General features: G+C 40.5%; 3 protein-coding genes and 1 long non-coding RNA gene across 4 annotated transcripts; 2 read left to right on the top strand and 2 right to left on the bottom strand.

Annotated features, from left to right (window-relative positions):
- Positions 1-807: 807 nt before the first annotated feature.
- Positions 808-8978, bottom strand: LOC115745806 (probable protein phosphatase 2C 10). The gene is made up of 6 exons (XM_048279808.1): positions 8754-8978; positions 8463-8553; positions 8012-8251; positions 5927-6203; positions 1342-1496; positions 808-1249 (listed from the first exon to the last, which is right to left on the bottom strand). The coding sequence occupies exons 2-6, from the start codon at positions 8511-8513 to the stop codon at positions 1109-1111; spliced, it is 864 nt and encodes a 287-aa protein (XP_048135765.1). The 5' UTR covers positions 8514-8553; positions 8754-8978; the 3' UTR covers positions 808-1108.
- LOC125315341 lies at positions 5545-26088 on the top strand. The gene is made up of 3 exons (XR_007198561.1): positions 5545-5671; positions 10706-10712; positions 26075-26088. It is a non-coding gene; the product is annotated as an uncharacterized LOC125315341 (long non-coding RNA).
- On the top strand, positions 11358-14549 carry LOC115755151 (tobamovirus multiplication protein 1-like). The gene is made up of 11 exons (XM_030694460.2): positions 11358-11850; positions 12378-12468; positions 12558-12610; positions 12742-12834; positions 12935-13006; positions 13116-13188; positions 13391-13436; positions 13513-13576; positions 14002-14055; positions 14146-14223; positions 14346-14549. The coding sequence occupies exons 1-11, from the start codon at positions 11530-11532 to the stop codon at positions 14436-14438; spliced, it is 1038 nt and encodes a 345-aa protein (XP_030550320.2). The 5' UTR covers positions 11358-11529; the 3' UTR covers positions 14439-14549.
- LOC125315339 (F-box/kelch-repeat protein At1g22040-like) lies at positions 18555-21155 on the bottom strand. The gene is made up of 2 exons (XM_048279806.1): positions 20974-21155; positions 18555-20217 (listed from the first exon to the last, which is right to left on the bottom strand). The coding sequence occupies exon 2, from the start codon at positions 20158-20160 to the stop codon at positions 18742-18744; it is 1419 nt and encodes a 472-aa protein (XP_048135763.1). The 5' UTR covers positions 20161-20217; positions 20974-21155; the 3' UTR covers positions 18555-18741.

Raw genomic sequence — 26088 nt, 5'->3', positions numbered from 1 at the left:
TGAATTCTTGTCTTCCCACATGATTAAGATGTTATCCAACCGTGATCGATTTAATTTAAATGAATATGCAACCCAACAACAATATCTTTGGAGAATTATCAAAAACTTCTAAATTTGTTGCAATTATGTCAATTCAATCCTAAACCTTTTATTATTGTCAATTCAGTCTTAAACATTTTACATTTGTGATTTAAATGAATATACTACCCACCGCACAAAGATCTCTCTAGCAAATCTTAAGACCTTTTAAACCAAGTAAAATTCTCTATTACTTGTACAACAAAACCATTTGTGGTTTCAATTTCATGGGGTGAAAATTTTCTAGTTAGTTGGTTTTTGAAACTTGATTGGTGATGTTAGGTTAGGCCTTAATAAAATGTTTGACTGTTTAGAGCTGTGTTGGAGATCACGCCAAAAGCAGAAATTCCACCATGCTGAGAATAGCTGGAGTAAAAGCAGCAGCTCAAGAAGCAACTTTTATGGTTGAAAATCAGAATGTTGGATTGCTAAACACAAGCCACAAAGCCCAGACACAAAATGCCTCTTTTAAGTTGTATCCTCAAAGGATGAATCCACTGGAGACTATAAAACCAAGCATCAAGGAGTGCATCTAAAGGACACTAATCATTATTGAAGGGCACTGATAATAGGCGTCGGAATCTCATCACCTTTTTCATAGGCAAGGAAAAAAAAACGCAGGCAGAGCTGCACTGACTTACCCACGATAAGTCCGAAACGGAGGTAAGTAGGAGAATCGATGTCCGACAGCCAATTTTCCGGGGTATCGGTAGTTCTTTGCTGTGATGATTGCCATATAACAACACTCATTCTACAAAATAAATAAATCCAACTTATGTATTCACACAGCTTCGGAAGGTATGAGCAAATTACAAACACGAATTGCAAATGAACCTACATATTGGAAGGAACAAACCAACAGCAAGCCGCACACACGAGTGCAGTAACATTATGTATGAACTTACAGAATGTTAAATTCGCAAGTAATAAACCTAGTCCGAAATCATTTTTTCCCCATACTCATGAAGGATTATGAACGACATCTCGAGCCAATTTTCCCCCTATACCGTTAATATACAAGCTTTTGGTGCTACGCCTTTAGACGAACAACGATGCAGGATATGTCGTCCTTACTATCTCTATTTACCGCTTCAGCCACGAGGCTCTTGGCCGCCCTCAAAGGGTCCTTCATCCTCCGAGCAATGTCGACCGCCTCCTGATTAGACATGACCTGCATCAACGCAGCCAATAGTAAACACCGAAAACCACGATGAACAGTACCGAAGATTTATGAAGAGCGAATGGAAAGGGGGTGGATATCACCTTCCATAGACCGTCACTCGCAAGGATGAGAAAATCAGTGTCTTGGTCGACATCAGTGCTTTGTACATCGGGATCAGACCGCAAGTGCGATTTGAGGTTCTTGTCTCCAAAAGCACGAGACACTGCCAACTGGCCATTCACTCTTGCAACATCTCCTGATATATTGTAAGACAATTAAATTACTTATCTGTGCATGTTTGAGGTCTAGCTTTCCATTTTCTTGACACAAGATCTAGTACCGACATGAAAGGATTAAGTTACCATTGGTGATAGTTCTCCATAGAAACAGTGACTATTTCTGTATGTAATGCGGAACCTACTTGGCAGATTAACATAGGCCTTCAACTATGAAAGCACGCTCTTGATTCTACATTCTGTCATGCAAAGGATGTGCTTCTTACGAAATTATCAGTCCGCTGATCTGATTCATCATGCACAGATTTGCTTCCCCATGCACTCATCAATTGATCTCCCCAGTAAGACCACATTCTTATCTCCTGATTAATAATCTGACTATTCTCTCTGTAGAAATTCTAATTTTAACTAGGTGCACAATGAAGCAGCTACATTTTGAAGGTGCTGTCAATATCTGTTGTACAGAATTGGCCTACAAAATAGGCATGTTGGGAAGATGGCTACAGGTGTTAAGCTAAACTTTGCTTATATGAGGCATTCATGCACATTGGACATGCCAATGGAAACCCCAAAAGTAGTTCTCCAGCCAAATACTAAAGAAGCAGAAGTTGGTGGATCAAGCCCTACCAAATCTAGAGTTGTAGAGAATGTGGAAATTCTACTTCACCGTGTGAACTGTAAGATGATTGCACACTTGTGCTTACTCATAGGTATGTAAACTAGTAGAAATATTCTAATCTAGGGTTCATTTTAAGAATATCAGTTGCATATCCACAGACAAAAAGCTGAAGATACATTAAAGATGAGTATTAATTTCGAAGGCAGAGAAGAAATAGTTCAAGGAACAAGAAGGAATTCACTACGAGAAACTGGAGAATGTAAAATGCTAGGAGTGTTTATTTCAAAGGCATGAGAAAATAAGAATTTGACCAACAATCATGATTCTTCTTCATGGAGTCACCAATCAAGCATGGCATCTGAATTTTCAATTCCCACCAAACCCTACCTTAAAAACAAAACCTTCACAAGAAAGAACTAACGGAGGATAACTAAGAAAAGCCTCAGTTATTGGCCTTAGTTGGATTTTCGAACTATAAGAAAGATTTGAACATATGCCATCTCTCCTACATACCCACATGCCTCCAGGTCAGGACAATGGACAAGAAGAACAGCTATCCATGCCGTTCACAAATTAGATAAATGTGCAATGTCCATTGCTTTAAAACACAAAGTAGGATATTGAGATTCTGACTGCTGGTTTAACTGATGTTGTTTTGAATGAACCAATCTAATTGCTCTATTGAAAAATAAAAGGAACCATAAGAAAGATTTCGAATGCACGTTCTATAACAGAATGTGCTTGGATGTAAACAAAAGCTCGTAGCCCTCAATTTCTCAAACCTCGAACCTGTTATACAACAGGTTACTTTTCTTAGTACTTACATACTAAGTTACTAGCTATGCCATAAATCTAATACATAAATACAACGTGTAAACATGGGCAACAGCTCATTCCCTACTAGGTGGGCCATATGAATGGATCTCTCGCCATGTCAATGTGATCTTAAATAGTTCCATGTCCTCCTCCAAATTTGAGTTTTCATTTGTGTCCCATATCCTCCTCGACCAATTTGGACATGACCAACATAAAGGAGATCTATTGAAAGAAAAATGGCCGAAAAACAGCCCACCCTCATCATTTTCTGTACTTCTTGTAATGAGGAGATTACACCATGAAAATGACTGTTGAACAACATATTCTATTGCGAACAGAAATACACCGTGTTACTCAGTAGCAGCAAAGACCATTGAAACCGTAGTCCATGTTTGTGATTGATCACGTCAAGGTAACATACTATAGGTCTATTCTAGACTACCATAGTATCATCAGGAACATAAATATAGATAATTTATCCTCAAAAAACGCATAACTCCATCTTGCACATTTGAGTAATAAATAAAGATGCTTAAGTGACAGGAAAGAAACAGGAGGGCATTCATTGAGTTGAATCCTCTTGGCATTTTATACACTCTTCACTTACGGTATAGTGGAAAGATTAATTCCGTACTATTTTGTATTTCCAATCTTTTGTGCCTAATCTGGAACATGGGTGGCTCCCCTTCTACAGCAGCTTTGTACAGGGGCAGTAGCCCTTAGTACCTTCTTAATGGAATTATGCATATCATTCCAGCAACAAAAAGTGGAAACCGAAGATCACAAAATACCAAAACTGAGCAAAGGTTGCTGTATGAGAGACAGTTCTGGGTGGTTAGACATGTGCACAATCAAACTCCTGGCGGGCTCTCCGTAGGATTTATTGTTTCTCTGTGCTCTATCCAATACTACGTCCTTTTAACCATGCAGATAGTGGCGATCTTTTTCTTGAAGTCTCTATCTGTCTCCATCGGTCTCCCATGCCCTCTTTCCTCATTTATCTCTACTATAATAGTACACATTCTTGTTGAGAAGGACGCACAAGAAACTGCTAGAGTTCCAAAGACAAACATCAATGGAAAGTGAAAAATTGCTGTCCATAGAAGAGAATGTTTTTAACTCCTTTTTAGGCATTTCAAGCTTTGAGCTTATGCCCTTTTATGTACCAAATCTATTTCATGTGGTGAGAAAAGGTCAACATATCCCCATGGTCAAGGTACATCACTCAAAAAGCAATGGGAATTTAAGATGCAAGTCGGTGTCGCGACAGGTACATAGAGTAACATTTGTTAGTCTCTCTTTCAAGAGATCTATCATTAGCTTAGAGAACAAATTGACTCTAGATGGAGAACACATTGATCTAACTCTAGAGTCAATTACAGCACAACGTATAAGGAAAGAAGTTTCGAGTTTGCAATTGTGAGATTGTATTAGCTTTGTGGAGCCAGTGCTGAAGTTAAAACTTATTCGAGAGAAGGTCCCAAAGGGGATAGAGCCAAACTTATGGATATCTTTCGTCATCAAACATAGGGTATGATCTACATTTTTGTGCTTTGATATCAAGCAAGAGAGAGTTTTTCTTTTCATTTTTCTAACAAAACCTTCTTTTACCCTAATCTTGCATTGCAATTCTTAGGATCAACATACCTTGCTACTGCCGGATTCATCTGAAGTCCGAAATCATGTACATGCTTCATATTAAAATCTCCATCAATTGTTATCGCATATTACATTAAGGAAATAAACGGAAAATTCAACTGCAGTGCAGGATCAGAATGCAAGAAAAAGAAAAAAAACAGCCACTATAATCTACCACATGCAACCATTCTCAATGATAAGCAAGTCAGCTATTCAACTCACAGCAACTTTTAGCAAAGTGTTATGAAGAACACCAATAATTATTTAAACAGTTCCTTATCATTTCTGCCTCTAAAAAATGCCACAAATATTAAGGAAAATGGATCAAGTGAGACAACAAGTACAAATTCCATTGCAATTACGCATGGGAAGACACAGGCATAAGTTCATTTGGTAAATATTGCAACCCAAGATAATAAGAACAGCATTTTCCACGTAACTAGGGCAGGGTACATGGATATTTTGCGCTATTAATCTCTACGTGGTGTCTTATCCTCCTTGACAGGATCCGGCGTGTATATAAAACAAATATGCATACATGTACATGTTGTTGTCACGTATATATGCATGTCAAAGAAAGAATGTTAAAACTTATAAAGTGCACCTAGAAGATATGCCAGTATAATTACGACCTCCAGTCACTGTTTTACCATCATAGAGATCTTTTTCCTCAAATATTTGCAAGTTTCAGCATCACTTTTTAGCAGTCATATGCAATAACTTTTGAATCACACTAAGCTAAATGACATACTACAAAACATATATAAGGTGTTTCAAAAGTAAGAATTTTAAAGCAAAATTAAGTCTTTATAACACTAGATACATGGGTATCATGTGCTAAAGCTTGTGCTAGATAGCAAGAATTTAGAACAAATCAATTCTGTGCAGCCAAAATCAATACTAGTAGACTACAGTGAATGTCCTCAGAACTGGAACTTCAGGCAAGCAGCACTCCGATCTAAGCACAATAAATGGATTTCATGGACACGGTAAACATGTGAAAGATTTCCCTGCACAAAGCCCTTAGGACCAATCTCGTTTATGATGTGAGCTGGGGTTTACCAGGGTGACCAAGTTTTTACAGCTCTAATGAATAATGATAGCTGTTTTAGTCAACCTCAAGTTCAAACCTCAAGTTCAAACCTCAAGCTGACAAAATGACCCCGACATAACTTGAATTAAGTTCTTCCCGGTAATCTAATGATCAATGACATCATAGGCAACCCCACTCAGCTCATGTAAATTCTATTCCATCCAGAAGGAGTTAGAAAAATACTTGCGCAACATTCATCTCTGAAGTTGATTTTTCATCCCAGTAAGAGACGGTGTTAAAAATCATAAAGCAAAAGGTATACTAGCATAAGAATTAGGTCAGACCTGGCATGTTCGAGACGAATCCACCTCTGTTTTCAATGCTGCCTCGCTCGGTGTTAGGCTCATGGTCTATAGACATTTGTACTGCCTGTCCTTTCCTCGAAAGTACAGCCCGGGAATCTCCAACATTTGCAACCCATAGCTTGCTCCCATTTACAAGGATTGCAGTGACAGCTGTGGACCCACCACGTCCTAGGTCAGGATTGTGTGACAAGATTGCTTGATCTGTTTTCTCATAGGCTCTAGCAATAGATCGGTCCGGATCAGTCCAAAAGTTCTCCTGGAATCATTAAATTGAAAGATCACAATGTAAGAACAAATCTTTCCGATGACTAAGGCATTATTAAGTACAATGGAAATTGCCGATATCCCTTTTCTTATAGGCTCTTCACCATATCAGTCTAGCCTCTTCAGGATATTCAAAATGTGAAAGGAGTGCAAAAAAGCTGTTGCAACAGGAATTTAAACCGGTGCTACTCAGTGTCAAGACTTGGTAGAATTTTCCGTACACCAACTGAAATCCAGTGATAAAAGGCTATATGACTAGTACATTTGTCAGGTTGCAGTACACGCACCAAGTGTAACATTTGCCTACTCTTAGATTTCTTGTAAGTAAACCTGAAGTGCTACCCTAGTATGATCCCTCCCGAGTACCATGTTGGACACCGCTGAATTGGTTGGAGAGAAGAATCATCATGACACAGGCAACAAACACAAGAAGAGGTTAACGACAAAGAAAAACTCAAGCAGAGAAAAAAAAGGTAGCATGACAATGGAATTTAGGGTAATTAAGCTATTGGTACATATTCAGATTTCGTTCTCACTATCTGTTGACAAGGTCGAAGCTATTATATCTAATTATTTTATCAATAGTTTTCATCAATAAAAGAAAAAATAAAAAAGTAATCTTAAGCCAAGTTGACATAAGAACTCAACCTCAAGTTGACTCAAAAATTCAAACTCGATACTTGACTCAAGCTCCATGGAGCTTCACTTCTCACTTATACTCAACTTATTGGGAGCCAGACTTAACTAGCCGCATGACTACCGAACAACGAAGTTTCTAATTAAAACTCTATTGACATTATGCTCAGACACGAGCTTTATTTATGTATTTATTTATTTTAACAACAAGGAAGCTCACTGTTAGGTAGGTAAACCCCATTCCCACGTAATACCAAACTAAGTCCTTATTGCCTTAATCCGTCCTCTTCCACATTTTTAAGTTGCTTGGATAGAAAGCTCAAAATGGACTTCTGTTCCCACAAATGAATGAAGCTACAGACTATGTAAAATAGGTGTGGCTAATGAAAAATTGTAACCAAGCACTGCAGTCAATTGATTGTATGCTCATTGACTGATTTGGAGAAAACAAATTGTCGGAGGGCATATTCTTTCTCTAAAAGCAAGAACTACAACTTTAATCATTGTTTGATTCTGTATAGACTACTGTATGTGGATCATGAGAAAACTAATTAGATCTACTTCTTCCACTATCACCATGGCAATCAACATGTGAAATATTATATCATTATTACTGAGAGAGATGATGTGCGTAACAAAACTTCCCTCGTAGCTAATATGGACTTGCCCAACAATCTATTGTGAGCCACTCAAAGCACAATAATTTAGAGATGGCTCCACTAGCGGCCATGGTGTAGGCATGACAAACTCAAGCTGATTGAAAATCCACTACAAGATGATATTTCAGCTTCTGATACATCAAAAAAGAATGTACCCTCTATTAAGCTGCAAGCCTCCCAAACCAAGTTTTTATTACTTTGACACTTCAGCTACTTACATTCAATAGAATCCAAGTGAACTAGACCACCCAACTAGTCAAGTTCAAGTACCTACACAAGAGGACCTTAAAAAGGGGATAATACAAAAGAAGATGAAAATGAAGAGCAACGAGAAATCTAAGTTCCAAAGTCTACTGATGCATAAAATTCTGTATCCCTACTTTTATTGCCAGGGGATGCTTTTCTGAAATTATGGTCTCTCTAGATACTCTCATTCTCAAGCAGTGTAAGAAGCCGATAACAGAGTTACTAGTGCAAAATATTTCTAATTAAGTAAACAACTGACCTCATTCAGGATATTTTGGAAAAGATGCTTCTGCAGATACGCAGGTACGCTATCTCCTAGATGCCCATCAAAGATAGCAAAAAGACCAAGTTCATGTCCATGGGTCCGATGAAATTTCGCGACATGGTAGTCTTCCATGGGATGATTCGCTTTCCCTTTTATTAAACTAAAGCCATACTTGAAGGGGCTCTGATGGCTCCTTCCCTTACCCGAGTTACATGAGGAACGCCCTCCTACAAGCTGAAGAGCGGGCGCCAAGAAAAAGAAAACATTTGCTTGTCAATAATCGGCCATCTAAACAAAAATCAATGCTTATGTAACTACCAATATCGAGATGACATTTCCCTTCTTTCGTATCGGACAAAGGTGGACAAAGGTACTGAAGATTACGCAGATCAATCAAAGTTGAGATTGATCCTCTGATCAGCAACAAGCATCTCTTTCCACTCACCTGAGAATACACAGACTTGAAGCAGCATAAATTGTCCATATAATTCAGCATCCACCGCTCACTGGCGCCCTCCGCCGCCTACCATCTACTTCTGCAACATACCAATCAAAACACACTCAAGAGTTGACAAAAGACCCATCTCGAAGAAAACTCCCAAATCCCCACCACAATCAACATCAAATCAAGCAATTCTGACCAATCATCAAAACGAATACCCACCAGAACAAAGACCCCTCTCCCCAAAAAAAACCCCCCAGAATCGAGCCTGAACAGATCGTCGCAAGGTCTTACCTTTACCGACACCCACCGAACCAAAACGAGCGGCAACAGCCCCCGCGTCCACTGCCACCGAGAGAATTACAAAGACGGGTGATGAAGCACGAAGACCACCTCGCTGCCCGACGCGACGAGGAGCGAAAGAAGGAAGAAGCCGACGCTAAAAATGAAAAACCCGTCTCGATTCCGTAGTCGAATGGGCAGAGAGAGAGAGAGACAGACGGACAGAGAGCCGGGTCGCACGTATTGACTTTGCTAAGTTTTTTTCCTTGTATTGTCTGTGCGTTTGGTTCGGTATTTTTTATTACTAACACACACACACACACACACTGTTTTTGGGTAGATACATAGACGCGTCTTATGTTTCACCTTCAAGCTCTCCTTACTGTTTGTTCCATTTACTGCTGAATTTCCCCCTCCTCCTCCCTCAGTTTTTGCCTCGGGCAGTTGGTATTTAAGGCCCTCTCCCTCTCTCTCTCTCTCTCTCTCTCTCTCTCTCTCTCTTCCGCAGTTCAAAGTCAACTCATCTTTTTCTCCGTCGCTCTCTTTTTGCCCTTTTTTGACACCGGTTGACCCGACGGCAACTCATCTTTTACTGTTCATTTCCATTCTCGTAATCCCGGCCGCTTTTGTTGGCAATTTCCACCCCGATGTGATCGAATTCTGACGCGGAATGAGCACGTTTGGACTTGTGTTTATCGTGCACGCCCATCTAGAATGCCATTTTCTCGGGAGATGGAATGGCTGTTAAACTCGATCTACTTACATTAAAGATGAAAAAGAGAGCTTGATTTAATTAGGCTCTCAACTCGTCCGAATCTTAATAGGCCTTAAATGGGTAAATGCTGTCCGGTGGACTTGGGATCACATTTACGAAATTCTACGGGATTTGGGTTGGATTTTGAATTATATGACGAAGTGATTCGAAACTTGTATCGTTGTAAATAATGGGTAAAACCGTCGTATTTTTCTTTTTCAAAAGAAATAGCAATGGCATTTCAACTAGATGGACTACAGTGCCCAAGATCCTAGCACTAGTGTCCGAAAAAGAGTCAACCAACATCAAGCCCAAGTCCCCGACGATCGAGTGAGACCCCAGTTACATGCTCTAGTCCTTGGAGCTCGAGTGTGAGACCTAGGCGACATACCTAACTATCACACCTCGTCGACACCCGTGCTTGTTCCTCGCAGACACCCATGCCCAGTTCCCCAATGGTTACGCGAGACCCCAACTCCTATGTCAAGGTCGTTAGGCTCGGGACAAGCACCCAGGCGCGGTTCAAACCTCCCTAGGACCTTAATCGTTGGGCTTGAATCCCTCAAGACCTAGGGTTATACTCGATTTTTCCTTAAATGTGTGCTTCATAATTTTCTTATGAAAAAAAATTGGAAAGCGACTTCCATATTATTTGCGAATATTACCAAATATATGAATATTCATTTCCGTTAGGAATAAGTTCCACCGAGAATATTTTTTGTCAAAATTTATCGGGAAACAAATGGAACCTTAACGAAAAACATTAATTTGTCTTACTTTTTACTTTTTTCCAGTAACACCCTTACATCGAATTATAAGAAATCACTCACTCAAATCCGTGATAGTTACCGTTTTAGAATTCACTTTAGTGGTAGCTATAAAAATGTCAATGGCACTTTAATAATTGCAAAGGGAACACCAATCCTAAAAGTTCTCATTATTGATACTATAGGTAGAGATATTGATTATCGGTTTTTACTTTGAGATAAGGAGACCAAAAGCTTTTTAATTAATGCAAATTGTCCAACCAAATCCATCGATTTTTCATGGGAGAATTATCCAAAAAGTTATAAACATATTGTAATTGTGTCGGTTTAACTCTAAAACTTTTGTATTTGTACTAATTTAGTCCATTTGGTTGATCGGAGATCGACGTGGACTTTTTAATAATAATTTCATGAATTTTTTCTTTTTTTCCTTTTTTCTTTAGCTTTTTTGTTTCTAAACCCTAGGGCCGGTGAGGGTCGCCAACCGAACCCCACCGGCCATAGGTGAGGGCTGGGACCCCCTCGTCGGCACTAGGCCGGCGCATTGCGGCCCTCGTCAGATTTGGACAAGCGAAGCCATCGTGACCGTTGCCTAGCCCGGGCGAGGGCCCCGTCAACCCGGGCCGGCGAGGGTCGGTCGCCAACCCTCGCCCGCCCTACCGCTTAGAAACAAAAAAGAAAAAAAATTCGTAAAATTCAAAAAAATTATGAAAATATCATTAAAAAAAATCCATCTCAACGCTAGCCAATCAAATTAATTGAAATGGCATAAAAGCAAATGGTTTAAAATTGAATTAGCCAAAAAAAAATTTTATGACTAAATTGGCATAATTACAATAAGTTTAAGACTTTTTTGATAATATTTCCGATTTTACTTTGCAATGAAATCTCTGAATTGTATATATTTCTAGTCAGATCTATCCTTTCGTTCAAAGAAATCGAAATATCAAGATAAATGTGCATACAAAATTTTTCAAATAAAACTGTCACTAGTGGAGGAGAGATAACTGCCAACGTGGACACGTCTAGTGGGACCAAGTAATGGGCATAACTTTCTTGATATAAATAAAAGTGAGACGAGGGGAGAGAAGCAAAGACAGAGACAAGCAGTTTTGCTGTTGCGCAATCAACGAATAATGCTACCTAGGAAGCCGTCAAACAAATCACACGCAAATATTTCCCATTCGAATCTGCGTGTCTCCCCCTCTCTCTCTCCTCGCCACGTACTCCTCCCAGCTCTCTTTTGCCATCTCATTTTCGTCAAGCCATGCACGAATCCATCTTCTCTCTCTCTCTCTCTCTTTCTGGGTGCAACAGAAAGAACATTCTTTTCCGCGACTTCTCTGCAGATCTCGTCTGCATCTTCTTTTCACGTTTTTTAGGGTGGCATTGGCTGATGTTGATGATGGGTGGTGGGTCCATGTTGAGGAGGAAGACTCTGGGTTTCGAATGGGCCAAGAGTTACTACGGCGGCGGCGGTGATCATGCCTCGGATTGGTGGGACGAGATTGACGAGTCCGAGCAATGGCAGAAGGGGATCTATTATTCCTTGTGTGCATCCTACGCATTGATTTCTTTCATTGCTTTGGTATGTCATTATCTGCTGCTAGCCATTTGGTTTCTCTTCGATCTGTTTGAGTCTTTGTTGTTGTTGTTGTTGTTGTTGTTGGTGGTGGTGGTGTTTGTGTTTTGGTAGGAACCTATTGAGGCCATACCCTTTAGGCTCGTGCCTGCCTTTTCTTTCCATTCACTTATGTATTTTTGTACGGCCGCTGATTGTTTTTCTTGTTTTATGTTTAGTCTTCCGCACGCGCCCTATAATTTATCTATTATCAGATTAAAGTAGAGCCTGTAAGCTGCTCGTTACATTGAGTTGTTTTCCTTTTTCATTTCTGCACTGTAATGTCGTCTGCAGGTGAGTTTGATCATGAAGATGTAATGAGAAAACTTCTGCAGATCTTTGCTCTAGGTTTCTTCTTTTCTTGAGTGGAGGTTGTCATGTTTATGTCATGGACGTTCGCAGAACGCAGGCTTCTTCGCATATGCGATGTTATTCATCGTCTTGAATTGTGAACAAGCTGAAATCCTATGGTGGTTTTTCGACTGTTTCTGTAGGTGCAACTGTGCCGCATTCAATTCAGAGTGCCGGAGTTCGGTTGGACGACACAGAAGGTTTTCCATCTGATGAATTTTGTCGTGAACGGACGTAAGAATCACCCGGATCTTCTGTTTTCCTACTTGAGGCGAATCGCGTTCAAACTTCTATACTAATTCTTGAATCTGCATTTTTGTCAGTGAGGGCTTTCATGTTTGGTGTATACAAGAGCGTGTTTCTTCTCCGTCCCAAGGTACGTCTCATTGCTTCACCACCATTTATCAGCCTCTTTATCTGTAGTATCCGAGATTAGGAGTAGTGTACAAAACTGTTGAATAAATATGGTATCCAATTCCTATAATTCGAACATTTGTTTATCAACAGGCGCTAGAAATAATGCTTCTCGATCTTCCGGGACTATTATTCTTCTCAACGTACACATTACTAGTCTTGTTCTGGGCTGAGATATATCAGCAGGTATTGTTTTGTATACTAATGTTGTCTCTTATGTCGTAAACCGTCACATGTATAAAGTTAGTTGAGTTGATGGTTTATGAAAGTTTTTCTAATCGAACAGGCGCGAAGTCTTCCTATTGATAAGCTTAGGCCGACGTATTATGCAATTAACGTAGTCATATACTTCACACAGGTAAGGTACTTCATTCTCATTTCTATTTACTTTCGAAAGACACCGAATTAACAGGATTCGATTCTTGTATCCGACTTAATGTCAGTCGAATTCGCAATTGTGGCAATAGGTATGCATCTGGATCGGTGTAAAATTGAGCCCGAGTCATACAGCGATCGTGGTTTCAAGACTCTTTATGTCAGGTCGGTGTTCTTTAGGCAAATCATGGGATGGCTTGCGGGGCAAGTCTTTCGTTCATTCATATTAGCTTGTGCTTTCTTCTGCTCCCTTTAACTGGTATTTGAACTAATGGTTCGTAAATAGGTTTGTGTTAATCGGCATTTCCTTTTACCGGTATTTTCCTTGTCTTGCGATTGACGCCGCATAGTCGTTTAATGTTGGCAGCTGTTTCGTTTTGTGCTGCACTTGGGTTTCTGATATACGGAGGCAGGTAATCTTGGAGGCCGATCTCAACCCGACAGTTGCTTTCCGTACTTCGCGACCTAAGTTGCTGTTATCTTGTGCAGGTTGTTCGTCATGTTGAGGCGCTTTCCTATTGAATCGAGAGGCCGACAGAAGAAGCTGTACGAGGTGCGTATTCCATGTGATCATCGAGTTCGGTTTTGTAAGCTTAACGGTACAAAAGAACTTGCTGCTATAGAAAAGGGTAGAAGCGAGGAAATTAATCTCCTTTCCAGAGTGACAATACGCTTCTTTAATTGTGGTATTAAATCGTGACTAACCATGCTCTGCTTCTGAGATCTCTCTGCTACGCATCCCTCGAAGAATGGTTAACTTACTTCAGCATACCCGCCTCACGAATTTCATAAATGTGCAGAAGAACATCTACTTAGCATGAGCCAATTTGGGTGGCCAAAGTTTCCCATGACACCACTAGAATTCATATGATGGCAGACTTTACCCCTTGATTGCTTGGACAATCCGAATTCGTATAACTGTTATTTACTTCACGACTATGTCGATTCAGTCGCGCATCGTAACGAATCATGTCGCAGGTCGGCTTCGTCACGGCAACTTGCTGCACTTGCTTCCTGATAAGATGTCTAGTGGTGAGTTACCACAGTACAAGCTCTAGACTTCACTAGTAAAAGCCAGAATCCCGAGTTCCTAACGGATGTTTACGCCCGTCCATCTTTCAGGTCTCTATTTCGGCTTTCGACGACAATGCGGACGTCGACGTCTTGGATCATCCGATTTTGAATCTAATCTATTACACGGTAACTTCATTATCAGCAGATCGTTTATCTATCAGTGATATTGATGCCTGAATATGTGGCTCTTATTGCGCTCGCGGCAGCAAGAAACTTGATGTGTTCGACGTAATTGCTTTTCGATGCAGTTGGTGGAGATCGTGCCCTCGGCCTTGGTTCTCTATGTCCTGCGGAAGCTGCCCCCGAGGCGCGTATCAGATCGATACAATCCGATTAGATGAGAGGCTTCAATGGCTGCTCACCTGTTGCGTAATTGTTTCATTTCATTCATCTTTCTGAGATGAGATGATCATGGTATTAAATTGAAAAAATTTCCTGGAAGCGCATGTTCAATATCTCTCTCAAGCAAAAAAAAAAAAATGTTCCCTCTCTTTTAAATTGCCATAAGGAAAAATTTCAAATAAGAGTCCGAAGTGCCCTCATTTTCTCAAATAAGGGTCTAAAGTGAACTTTGTTACGAATAAGGGTCTGAAGTGGCCATATTAATCTAAAAAAAAAAAAAGGCGTAACTCACTGGTTGGTTAGGGCCATTTTCATCATTTTCTTTTTTTGTGTTTTTTCTTTTCATTTTTTAAAAAAAGGAAAAAAAAATAACATGAGCAAAGGTCGTCACCCCACCGGCAACCAAAGGCAAGGTCCTACCAATCGAACTCGGGCAAGGGCCGCCGACCCTCGCCCATATTTGGGAGAGGATCGCAGCCCTCTCTTGGCTATAGCGAGGGCTAGCCAACCCTCGCCCGAGCACCGGCAACCCCACCGGCGATGGAGCAGTAGACACAGTATTTCCTCTTTTTTTTAACTTTTAGTGTTTTCATTTAAGTTAACTAAAAATTAGATTGAAATTGTATTCTGCAAAAAATGCCCTTGACTGGCCAAAATGTTTAGCCGATTTGCTAGCCAACAAGGTGAGGCCTTTATTTGAAACTGTCATGGCCACTTCGGGCTCTTATTTGGATTCTTCCCTTACCACAACGTCCTTAGTGTTCAATTTAGTATTCATTCGTTAAATTGCAAGTGCATCTGTAGTTAATCAACGTTACTAAAGATGAAGCCGTGAGTACCTCACTTACATTTTCTTCACATAAGAAAAAGAAGAATAAATAAATCCCAGCCGGCCCAATAACCCAAAAGCAAAAAAAAAAAAAAATTATCACTGTCAAGTGATAAAAATTCAAAGAACAAAAAAAAAAGTGATAAAAATTCAAAGAAGCAAATATGAATTAATTAAACAATTGACAGATAAATTATTTTTCTTGTAATAAATTAGCCATAGTTGGACTGGCAATTTGGTCGTAGAATGATAAAGAGGACTTACTACTGTTTCGTCTTGTAGTTGTAAGAATCAAAAGTTGCAATGGTTCTGGATGCTCAATGGTGTTCGGGATGAAAAGCCATGATTCCATGACCTTGTAATTTTTTCTGCGTTTGTTGATAAAATTAATAAGAGTGGTTAATTCGAGAAGTTGGTCGGAGCTAGGACGACGATCGGGATTTTACGCATCGAGAACTCTGAGTTCTCATGGTACGAAAAGGTCCGTCACATGCCCCGATTTCTCGACACAAGTAGCTTATCTTTGTCAGCACAAGAGAAATGAACTAAGTTCGGTCGGGCAATCACTTGACCTAGTAATGAATCTAATGATAATAAAGTCTCGTGAGGTTGGCTTAGTGAACAAAGCGAGAATTAGGCATATGTGATGTGCATCGACAAAATTAAATGAACCGAAAAAATAAAGATAGTAAAAAAAAAATTATTGCCCGAAAGTTGCAAAATAAATTACTAAAATTGTATTTAACCTTTGCTGTGGTTGTTATTATTGTTATCAAGGTTCCGTTTGTTTAGTAAAAAATGAATATTTTAAAAATATTTTACAAAAATCGATGGTTTGTATTATTTACAAAAATCAATGAACATAAGATATTTCCATTTTCTTTGCGTACAAGAATGTTTAAATATGAGACTTTGTTTTCAGAAGTTCAAAAACACAGGTGGGCAATCAGAAATAAGATTGATTGCAGATGGTGTACATGAGACTGAGCTCATTGCTAGCATCGCCAAAGCTACTGTCGTGCATCGACAAGCCTCGACAAATGATCAAATCATGGAGGGCGTCCGATAACTCTCATATGTCAAGCAAATGTCCGATCACATTCCTTGCTAGACTTGGGGAGAGAGCGGGAATTGGTCCCCCGACAACCATCGACCGCGGGTCGAAAACCTCGCTTTGCATTTCGAAATCCTCTCCCCAACTATGCCACTTACCAATTCGAAACTGTTGCCAAAAAAAAAAAAAAAAAAAGGTTCAAAGACCACGTTGTGCAACAACGAAAGTTAGGAGTATTAAAACTATACTTTGACCAACATAATGGTAATACTAGCCAGATCTTAATGATATCAATATCAATAATAATTCACCGACATTCGATTCGTTTTCTCCCAATGGGAGCTGATCTGACCAGCTAGCGTTTGACTTTCGAAAAGCTTATGCTACCACCTCTCCAATTCTCAAGGTCATATTACATAATAGTGAACATGTGCACTCTGAGACTCTCCAATTTGGACATTCCAAGAGGAACCGGCAAATATTCCCATGTCCATCTCATGGCTCCAGTCGCCAAGCCTCTTGGTCATTGGATGACCATGTTTTTTTTTTAACCTAAACAAAGAGCAACCAACAAAGTTGTTTTTTGTTTCCGCACAAAGCTCGGGTGCACACACTAGTGAGAATAAGGATGGTTTGGTTCGGCTTTGGAAATAGGTTTTGAGGAAATCCAAATGTTTGGAAAATACAAATGGCGTTTGGTAAAAAATTTCTTTGAAAAGAAACTTTGGGTTGAATACTGTTTTCGCAAAAGAAAAAATTGCAAAGGGCTTTGGCTGGATTATTTCATTTATTTATCAAAATAATCAAAACCCTTCACCGAAGACGACGAAGGGCTCAAGCCGCCGACGAGCCAGATTTGGCATCGGCGACCCCCGGCGAGGGGCCCCTCGGTCGAGTGACATAGGGACCGTGGCCAAGGGTCACACGACCCAAGCTGCCCTTGTCGAGGGTCACCCGACCCCAGGCAACCTTCACCGACCAGATCCGCCCTCGCCGATCGCCCTCACTCAAGAAGAAAGATAAACAGTAAATCTAGGATTTCACTTTTTCAAAGGGGTAAAATTAAATTTTTAGTAAGGTTTTAAGGAAAAAGTAGATAGCCGAGTGGCCTTCAATATTCCGAAAAATGCTCAAAGCTCCATGCTAGTGCCTTACCAAGGCCAACTTTCACCTCAGAGCACCTTGGGAATGGTTTCCGAACACCCCAAACTATTTCCAAGCGCTTTCAGAATGCTAAACCAAACACACCCTAAATGTAGGTCTTGGAGGAGAAATTCTCGTGTTTAAAGTATTCCCAATAATGTGAAAGCAGAACTAACAAATAAATGAATTGCGGGAAGTAGAAAATTGCCAGTAGCATGTAATTAGAGTAAATGAAAGCTCCATTTGTTTTACGGAAAATGAGCGATTTGAAAAAAAATTTTCAAAAAGTAATCTCTTATATTGCCTAAAAAAATGAATAAATGAATTTTTTTCATCACCAATGAAAGTAATTAGGCATATATTGTCATCGATGATGAAAACATTTTTCGTTGACTAATTTTTCTAAACGATATAAGCAATCACCTTTTGAAAAATGTATTCCAAATTGCTTATTTTTCATGAAACAAACGGAGCCGAAAGCTCATAAGCTCCAGCTACCATGATTTAACATTCATTGAATGGCTTCTCTCTTAGGTCCTTCACTCAATCAATCCGCACATAAACCACGTCCCAGTCGGGGAAATGAAGCAACAAGGTGATATGCCTTTATTGACCGAGTAACATGCTCTTATACTAGAGGAAAAGATCGTGTTAATCAGAACACGATGATACAGCTCCTCTTAGGAGCTCAAGGTATAAACTGCAAAACTTATATCAAGAAGAGCACCATTTCCTTGCTACAAAGGTAGCTAAAACACTGCCATGTATTGTAAAGTTCTACTTGTCTTCCCTCCACTACAACAGAAAACTACAGAAACCACGCATCGTCTGAGATGATCGATGTGGTACTTCTTAAAAAGTCGGCCAAACAATCCATCTCTCTAATATGACCACTTATAAATTATAACAAGTGGCATATGGTTCCTTCCATAATCTATGCTGGGCAATCAGATTTTAAAGAAGGCACTGCGCAGAATGCAAGGACCGAGTAGCTGCATAGTGCTTCGGTGTATTTGGAGAAGCATCAATCTGGCTTCATTAGATCAGAGTAACTCTCTATTAGAATCCAAAAGCCGAGGAGCATAAGTGTGAAAGCTTGACACTGAATTTGCATTTTCAGTGGAGATAACTAAAGCGAGATTTCTTCATTATCTCTGCTTGCTATCTTTACAAGAAGATAAATTTTAAATCAAACCATACAGTGATTCGAATGTTAATAGCACGCTGTAGATATATACTAATGTGGCCGAAAATAAGAAAATTACCGACTCCCTTCTCAAATGTCAAGGGCCAGACAGCTTACAAGCTCTGCAGATCCCGCACACTTAGTGGCTATGACCTTCCAAAGATTTCTTTCTGATTGCACCTTGAAGACAGAATCTTCTGCTAAAGATGATGAAACCATTGGAAAGGGGTTGAGATTGTTCTGGACATCTGCTTGCATAACCGATATATTGTTATTTGCATCTCTAGTGATAACATGAAGCTTGCCCAGTAAGCTAGCAAGTAAATAGGGAGACTCTGAATCAGCAAAGTCGCGAATAGGAACTTCTTCCGCAATGACTTTCCAAGCATCATCTTGTTGATCATATACCTTGATCTTAGCACTATCAAGAGAACTAGAAGGATCCAACGAATACAACTCCCCTTCTACAGTGACACTCAATTTCGTGCCTGCCTGCCTTGCAGGCCAACCCTCGCCCATGCCGGTCGGCATTTCGACCCATGAATTCATCTCAGGATCATATACTTCTCCTCCGACATCTACAAAGAAAGGCCAGCAGTACAAACTTTGAGGCACCAGCAACCTTCCCCTGTATGAAGTCATTCCAGTGGCAATAGGCTTAAGTAGATCAGCAAGGAATGCAGTAGGAAGCACCTGAGCTTTGGCAAAAGGCATGCTGGGTATTTGGGACCATAAACCAGTGAGGGGGTCATACACTTCTGCTGATTGAAGTGGGGTCAAACCACCACGACCACGAGTGACCCCACCAACAACATAAAGCTTATTGTTCAATATGCCTGTCTTACAATAAGCTCTACCAATGGACATGGGACTTGCTTCACTCCACGTATTTAGAGTGGGATCATATCGCCAAACGCTAGTCAAGGCCGAGGCTCTAGAAAAGCCACCGATCACATAGAGGCATCCATTAACAGCCCCAACTGCACATCCACAAAAAGCCATCCGATCTAGTCCGTCTTTTCTCCCGAGCCAGCCCCTGATGACATCTGCAATTCTAATACTTGAACCCATAACGTTCCACATGCGTAAGCTCCCAAGGCCTTTCCTCGATTCATCTTCAAACGAAACCATAGGCATTGGGGGCAATCTTTGCCATCTCATTGACGAAGGATCCAAAGCATGCCACAAAAGCTTATCCTCATCCACTTTGGTCAAAATATAGAGCCATTCCTCAGATGTTCCGAGCTCCTTCCTCAAACTGAAGAGTTCAGCACTTGTAATCGCATTTTTCCAAGATCGTGACACTGACTTTACTTTCAAATAGCAGGTTCTAGGAAGTCTGGCCAGAATCTGAAATGATATCTCGTCCGGAAGGCAGGGTATCAACCTCGTATCATCCTCGAACGAGCTTGATGACACCTTCTGCCTCTTGCAAATCTCACCCGGCGCAATCTCATAGGTCTCCCTCGCTCTGCATCTGGAACCATTCAAGCTCAGAATAGCCCCCATCAGTACTCAGAGTAGAGATGATTCAGATCATCAAAAGCTGTGTTGATCTCCCCCAAACTGCATGGACCAATACAGAGCGACCCAAATCAAGCACAAGTGTAGAACCAACCAGGACAGCAAATTTTATATGCAGCCACTTATGTAAGCAATTACATAAGCGAAGTATATATGACAAACAAAATGCTACGTTACATAAAGCTGAAAGCGTCCAGTCAACAATGGGTAGCGGGGGAAAAAAAAACCTAAAAGAGAAAACCATGGAAGTTGCAAGAGAATGGAATAAAGATTACAAAACCAGAGGAAATTCCAACCTGCCTGGGCAATGAAATACAACCAACAACTAATTAAAATCATTTTCTAATCAAACCCTTCACTTCGCACGTTCTTAAAAAAGTAATCGTCGCATATGAATATGCAAAACTTCAGAATCAAGCAGAGTCATCGAGTTGAAACCTCCATCGCACTCAATTCCCTTTTCCCTTTTCCCCAGCCAAACCCAAAGGAACCTGGATCAATCGAGGAAAAGATCCGACGGTCCGAGCTTCATCTCCAACAAAACAGAAGGGCGTCGCAAACCCTAAAACTCCGCAACCCATTTGGAAAACAGGATCGTTCCGACGACAAGGCACCCCGAGAAGAACAGATTCAGCTGGAAAAGCACAAAGAATCTCGGAAAACCCATCCGTCGCGACAGCCGAACAGAAGGGTCCGTCACATTCGAAGCAAGCTCGGATTTTGCGAGGAAGAAAAGCACCGCACGCAAAAGGAAAGTTCGATTCCACGGGGAACGTAGAAGAGAGCGAAGAGAGGTACCTGTAGAGCGACGGAGAAGGAGACGATCAGAGTGGAATCGGTGGATTTGAACGGAATTCACCTACCGCGGACACGCACGAACGAGCTCAGTATCACCATCATCATCATCAAAGAGAGAGAGAGAGAGAGATTTGTGGGGGGTGGAACAGAGGGAAAACTAATCGCATTGATAATAAAGCGAGTAATGATGATTTGCAGGGGGGGATTCTTAAACAAGCCGCACGTCACTTTTACGCACGTCATCATCTGTGTGTTACCCGTGTCTGTGCTCTCCCTCTCGCGTATTTGTTTCGTGTTTTTCTTTTCTTTTATTTGAATCGCATGTGAGGTTTGTGAAAATTCCGTATAAGGGCCCGAATTGTCCTTATCTTCTCAAATAAAAATCGAAAGTGAACTTTATTTAAAATAAATATTTAAATTTATATATTATTTTAAATAAGGATCCAAAGTGATCGTATCATTCTCAAAAAAAGACCTCTCACAAGTTGCATAGGGGCATTTCGTCATTTACTTTGTTAAATTTTTTTGAAATTTTTTTATTTATTCCTCTTTCTATTTTCTAAATTTTTTTTAAAAAATAAAAAATATATAAACATAGGTGGGACGCCTCCTCATAGACGTTTGCCGTCGGGGTCCCCGGGACAGGACCGCCACCCTCTCCCAAATCTGGGCAAGGGTTGTCAACCCTTGGTCTAACCCCACGAGAGGGCGAGGGGGGAGGGGAAGGGTTTGTTGGCCCTCGCCACTAGTCGGTGACCTCAACGGCAACCGTAGCTTGTGTTTCCTTTTTTTTTGTATTTTAATTTTAATTTTTTTAATTTAATTTAACTAAAAATTGAATTAAAATTGTTTTTTAACTAAAATGTCATTGATCGGCCGATGAGATGAAACCCTTATTTGAAACGGGCATAATCACTTTAGACCCTTCTTTTAAACAAGAAAAGTACTTTAGACCCCTTATTTCAAATAATAACCATTCCATGCTCTTATTTGAGAAAAATGAAGATACTTAGGACCCTTAATTGAAATTTTTCCTAAGATTTTGGTCTTGCTTTGTTTTTCTTTTTGGCAAATACTACAAAAAAATCTCAAATTATGTCCATTGTCATAGGAATACTTTCAACTTTTCTTTTTATGCCGCCATTAAAATCCAAAATTTGTACACCGTGTCACAAATATCCCCAACTATTTTTGTGTGGAGAAAAAACCCCAAACTATACGCGTTTAACATATGTAACCTCTATCACAGTTACATCCGAGGTATATTTGTCACACTAGTTTAAATTTGAAATTTTTTATGACAGCAAAAAATTTGGTGTATTTGTGTCACAATGTTTAGGGTCTTCAATGACAAAAAAAAAATTTGAGGTATTCGTGTCACAATAAACATAATTTGAGGCTTTTTGGAGTGTGAATCCTTGTTATGTAATGCTAACTTATTCATTTTTTATACTGCAACTCTTTTTTATACACAGGGGAAGCCAGAACTCTTTTTCAACAAGCAATTAGTCCTGATCGAATGTTCCATTCTGTTCGCCTCACGCTTATCATAGACACAGCAGGACTTTCTAGTGGAAAGTAATGAAGATGGCCAGGGTACTCTGCTCTAAGTTCCGGTTCAACGTCCCTTTTTCGCCCTATTTGGCTCTTGAATATCCTGAAAAAAAAGAATCGATCGTCGCAATTCGCCACGTTAGAAGGGGATTTTCCCGAAAGGGAAACCAAAAAAAAAAAATCCCTCAAATCGCCTTGTCCCGACACTTTAAATTCTTATTGGAAGTGCCTCCGGAAGATTGCTTTCCGGTCGATCTTGGATCGTTGCCAACGTAGCACCCCCCGCGTACAAAGGTGTACGATCCATTTGGAAGTCCTTTTGATCTGTAGTCCCTTTCTTACGTTTGCAATGGTGTTAAATTTTTTTGTCCTAAGATACGTTAAATGACATCGGCATAAAAATAAAAATTAAAAAAAATAAGCAGCAATAAAAAAAAAAATAAAATAAAATAAGAAGAAGAGGAGGAGGGGAGGGTATGTGGTTGAACGGAGCTGTCACCAGTACATGTGTTGAGCTGAAATTGTCATTTATCGCTAAAACAAAAACGCCGCTCTCCCTTTCATCGACTTGCCACCCGATTCACACGTTCACCCTATTAAATAATCCTTGCCCAAAAAAAAAAAAAAAAACAGAAGAAGGAGGAGGAATTTGTTAACCAGCACACTAAAAGAGGGCATGTTCGGTAATAATCCGGATTCTTTGATTCTCCTTCTTTTGTTCTCGAGAACAGAAAGAGCACAGGAATCTGTTTGGTAAACTTCCTACTTGCGGGAACAAATTTGGAACAGAAACTGGAAATCAAAAAAAAAAAAAAAGTTGCTCTTTTGTTCTCGGGAACAGTTTCAAGAAACGACCTCACCCGGAGAGAGTCATTTTTAAAAAATAAACTCGGAGTAACCGAGTGCTCGTTTTTTACGGCCGCAAATTCACCGCCGGTCCTCACCACGGCCGTCGGTCGCTAATCGTCGCCGCCACGGCCGTCGGTCGCCGATTGTCGTCACCGTTGTCTCCACCGCCTTCGCCGATCACCGAATGCTGCCTCCGGTCTCCACCACCACCAATCCCCGCCACCTCCAGTCAAATTTTTATATTTAAATAAAAAAATTGAGAACGTAATTTTTTTAGGGTCGTACAAAACTCGTTTTTGTTCTTTTTTCTAATTCAGGAGTATGAATTTTGTGTGGTTACCAAACACGTTCTTTTGCTCGGAAACCGTTAACGAGAATAGAATAAACAAATTTATTTCTACACAAAAAAAAAAAACTGTTCCCCAGAACAGAATTATTACCAAATAGGCCCCAAGCAATCGATTAAGAACACTTTTATACCTTCCAATGTATTATTGATTATCCTAATGTCATGCACAATTATTTTAGCTAATGTTTCGAGTACACTCTTTAACATGGCCTTTCATAAAGAAAGAAGGAAAGATCCTTCACGATCAGAATAATCCCGTTTTCTAAACATAATTTACTTAATTGCACTTTCCTAATGAGTGTCGCCTAGTGGATGAACGAGTGAACGTAGTTCTAGAAGCTGGTTGCGTTTTAGCCATGGAAAGAGCAAGCAGACTTTGGTTGACTCCGTGACAAATGACGTTTCAACAATCAGATCACATCACGTCCGCATGAACCTCACAAAGACAAACATCTAAAGTCTTCGCGTGGGCGTTCCGGCGAATGTCGTGTCGTGTCGTGTCTGCACCAGTAAAGACAAATCGAAAGTGTGTTTTGAGGGGTGTGTGTGTGGGGACGCATTCGGACGAGAGTCGTTGGTAAATGATGAAGTGACTTCTTGCGACATTGTGTTAAGAATTAGGTGTTTTGTGTGGGTCTTGTGGGATCGGGGGAGCGATCCGTTTTGATGGCGTTTCAAGGCGATTGCTAGGTTATTGGTAGGATTTGAAACGGGCGATCTCTGCTTCCTAAGGTGAAAGTTCCCCAAGTCCCGAACCCCGCATGCCGGCTCTGAATCCGATGGACCGTTTGGTCACTAGGATGTGTGTGAACCTACGCGCAAGCACAAACTCACGGGCTAAAAAAATAAATTAAGCTCTAATTGCATTGTTGAGCGGTCGCTCGTCGTATTTAAACTCCAGGGTCTCCTATGTAAAGTAATTTGAGACTCTACCCATGTTATTATGAATTTATGAATGTGAACCGGGACGATTGACATGTGTATCGATGGAATTGGTCGAGCCGAGACTTTGGGATCATTTAAGACGTGTTATGGTCCACGGGGTTGGCCTACGGCTTGCAAAAGTTTTGGGCTGGGCGACAGGTGCGTGGGAGATTGATAGTTGTTGGCGGACAACTTGAGCTCAGTTCTCATGTGCCGTTGGAAACTGCGGAAAATTGCAATTTAATGAGAGTCGTTGGTAAATGACGAGCTAATTGCATGTTTGAAGAATCGTATGTTTGAGTAGGTCCTGCTCTTGCTACCTCGAGATTGTTCAGGAAAGTTTCAAAAGTCGTCGTCGAGAGACTAAGACACTCGGCAGATCTCATGAACCGGTCGACTTTAGAATATTAATGCGTGCAGGTCGTCCTTACCCAAATCAGTTTGCATGAAATTGATATTATTTGAAGGAGTGATTTCTATTTCGCAAGATGGAAACCCCTAGCATCCTACCAAGTAAACCAATTCTGAGGATTGAACTCTTTTTTCTGTTTTTTTATACCTTAAACTTTGGCTTCTGGCGATCTCGCCAAGGGATTTAGGGTAAAAACGATCTCGGAATCACGATCGAAGAAATTAGAGGGTATTGGATTTGGTCAAGGACGGGCTAAACAAAGTTTGATCCCCGAGGGGGGTCGATTGCGTGGTCAAGCATTTGATCTCGATCGATCGACTTAATGTGATTAATGAATGTGGACCGGAACAATTTACGTGCATCGATGGAGATTGGTCGAGCTGAAAGTTTGGTTTCCTGGGGTTGGTGAGGGTTTTGGGTAAAAACGAGCTCGGAATCACGATCGAAGAAGTTAGAGGGTATTGGATTTGGTCAAGGACCGGCTAAATAAAGTTTGATCCCTGAGGGGGGTTGATTGCGTGGTCAAGCATTTGATCTCGATCGATCGACTTAATGTGATTAATGAATGTGGACCGGAACGATTTAAGTGCATCGATGGAGATTGGTCGAGCCGAAAGTTTGGTTTCTCGGGTCATTTAGAATGTGTTATGGTCCAGGCTACTAAATCGAAGGGGCCCAGCACAGCAACAATGCAACGGCCATGGCCCCTCTTGAGGGTCCATGCGAGCCTGCCGGTGCCTTCTCTCTTAACCCAATCCGAACGACCAAAATGAATTTTTCTGAATGAATTACTCTGGCCTCCCTCGAATTTTGATCAAATTACAAAGGCACCCCCGCGCATTTTCATTAATTACTTCGGCACCCCTTCGGTTGCTCAAATTACTAATTACTTGGACCCCACTCTTTTTGCAATAAACTGCTCTAACCCCCCCCTCCATGTATTCAGAATTTAATTTTGAGACCTCGTGGGTTGGTTGAGAAAAAGAAAATAGTTATTATTTCCTTTTGTCTAGTTTTTTTTGGGAAA

Source organism: Rhodamnia argentea, chromosome 5 (genome assembly GCF_020921035.1).
Source record: "Rhodamnia argentea isolate NSW1041297 chromosome 5, ASM2092103v1, whole genome shotgun sequence".
Classification (NCBI taxonomy): Eukaryota; Viridiplantae; Streptophyta; class Magnoliopsida; order Myrtales; family Myrtaceae; genus Rhodamnia; species Rhodamnia argentea.
The sequence above is the reverse complement of the archived record's forward strand: the minus strand, read 5'-3'. Positions and strand labels throughout refer to the sequence as shown.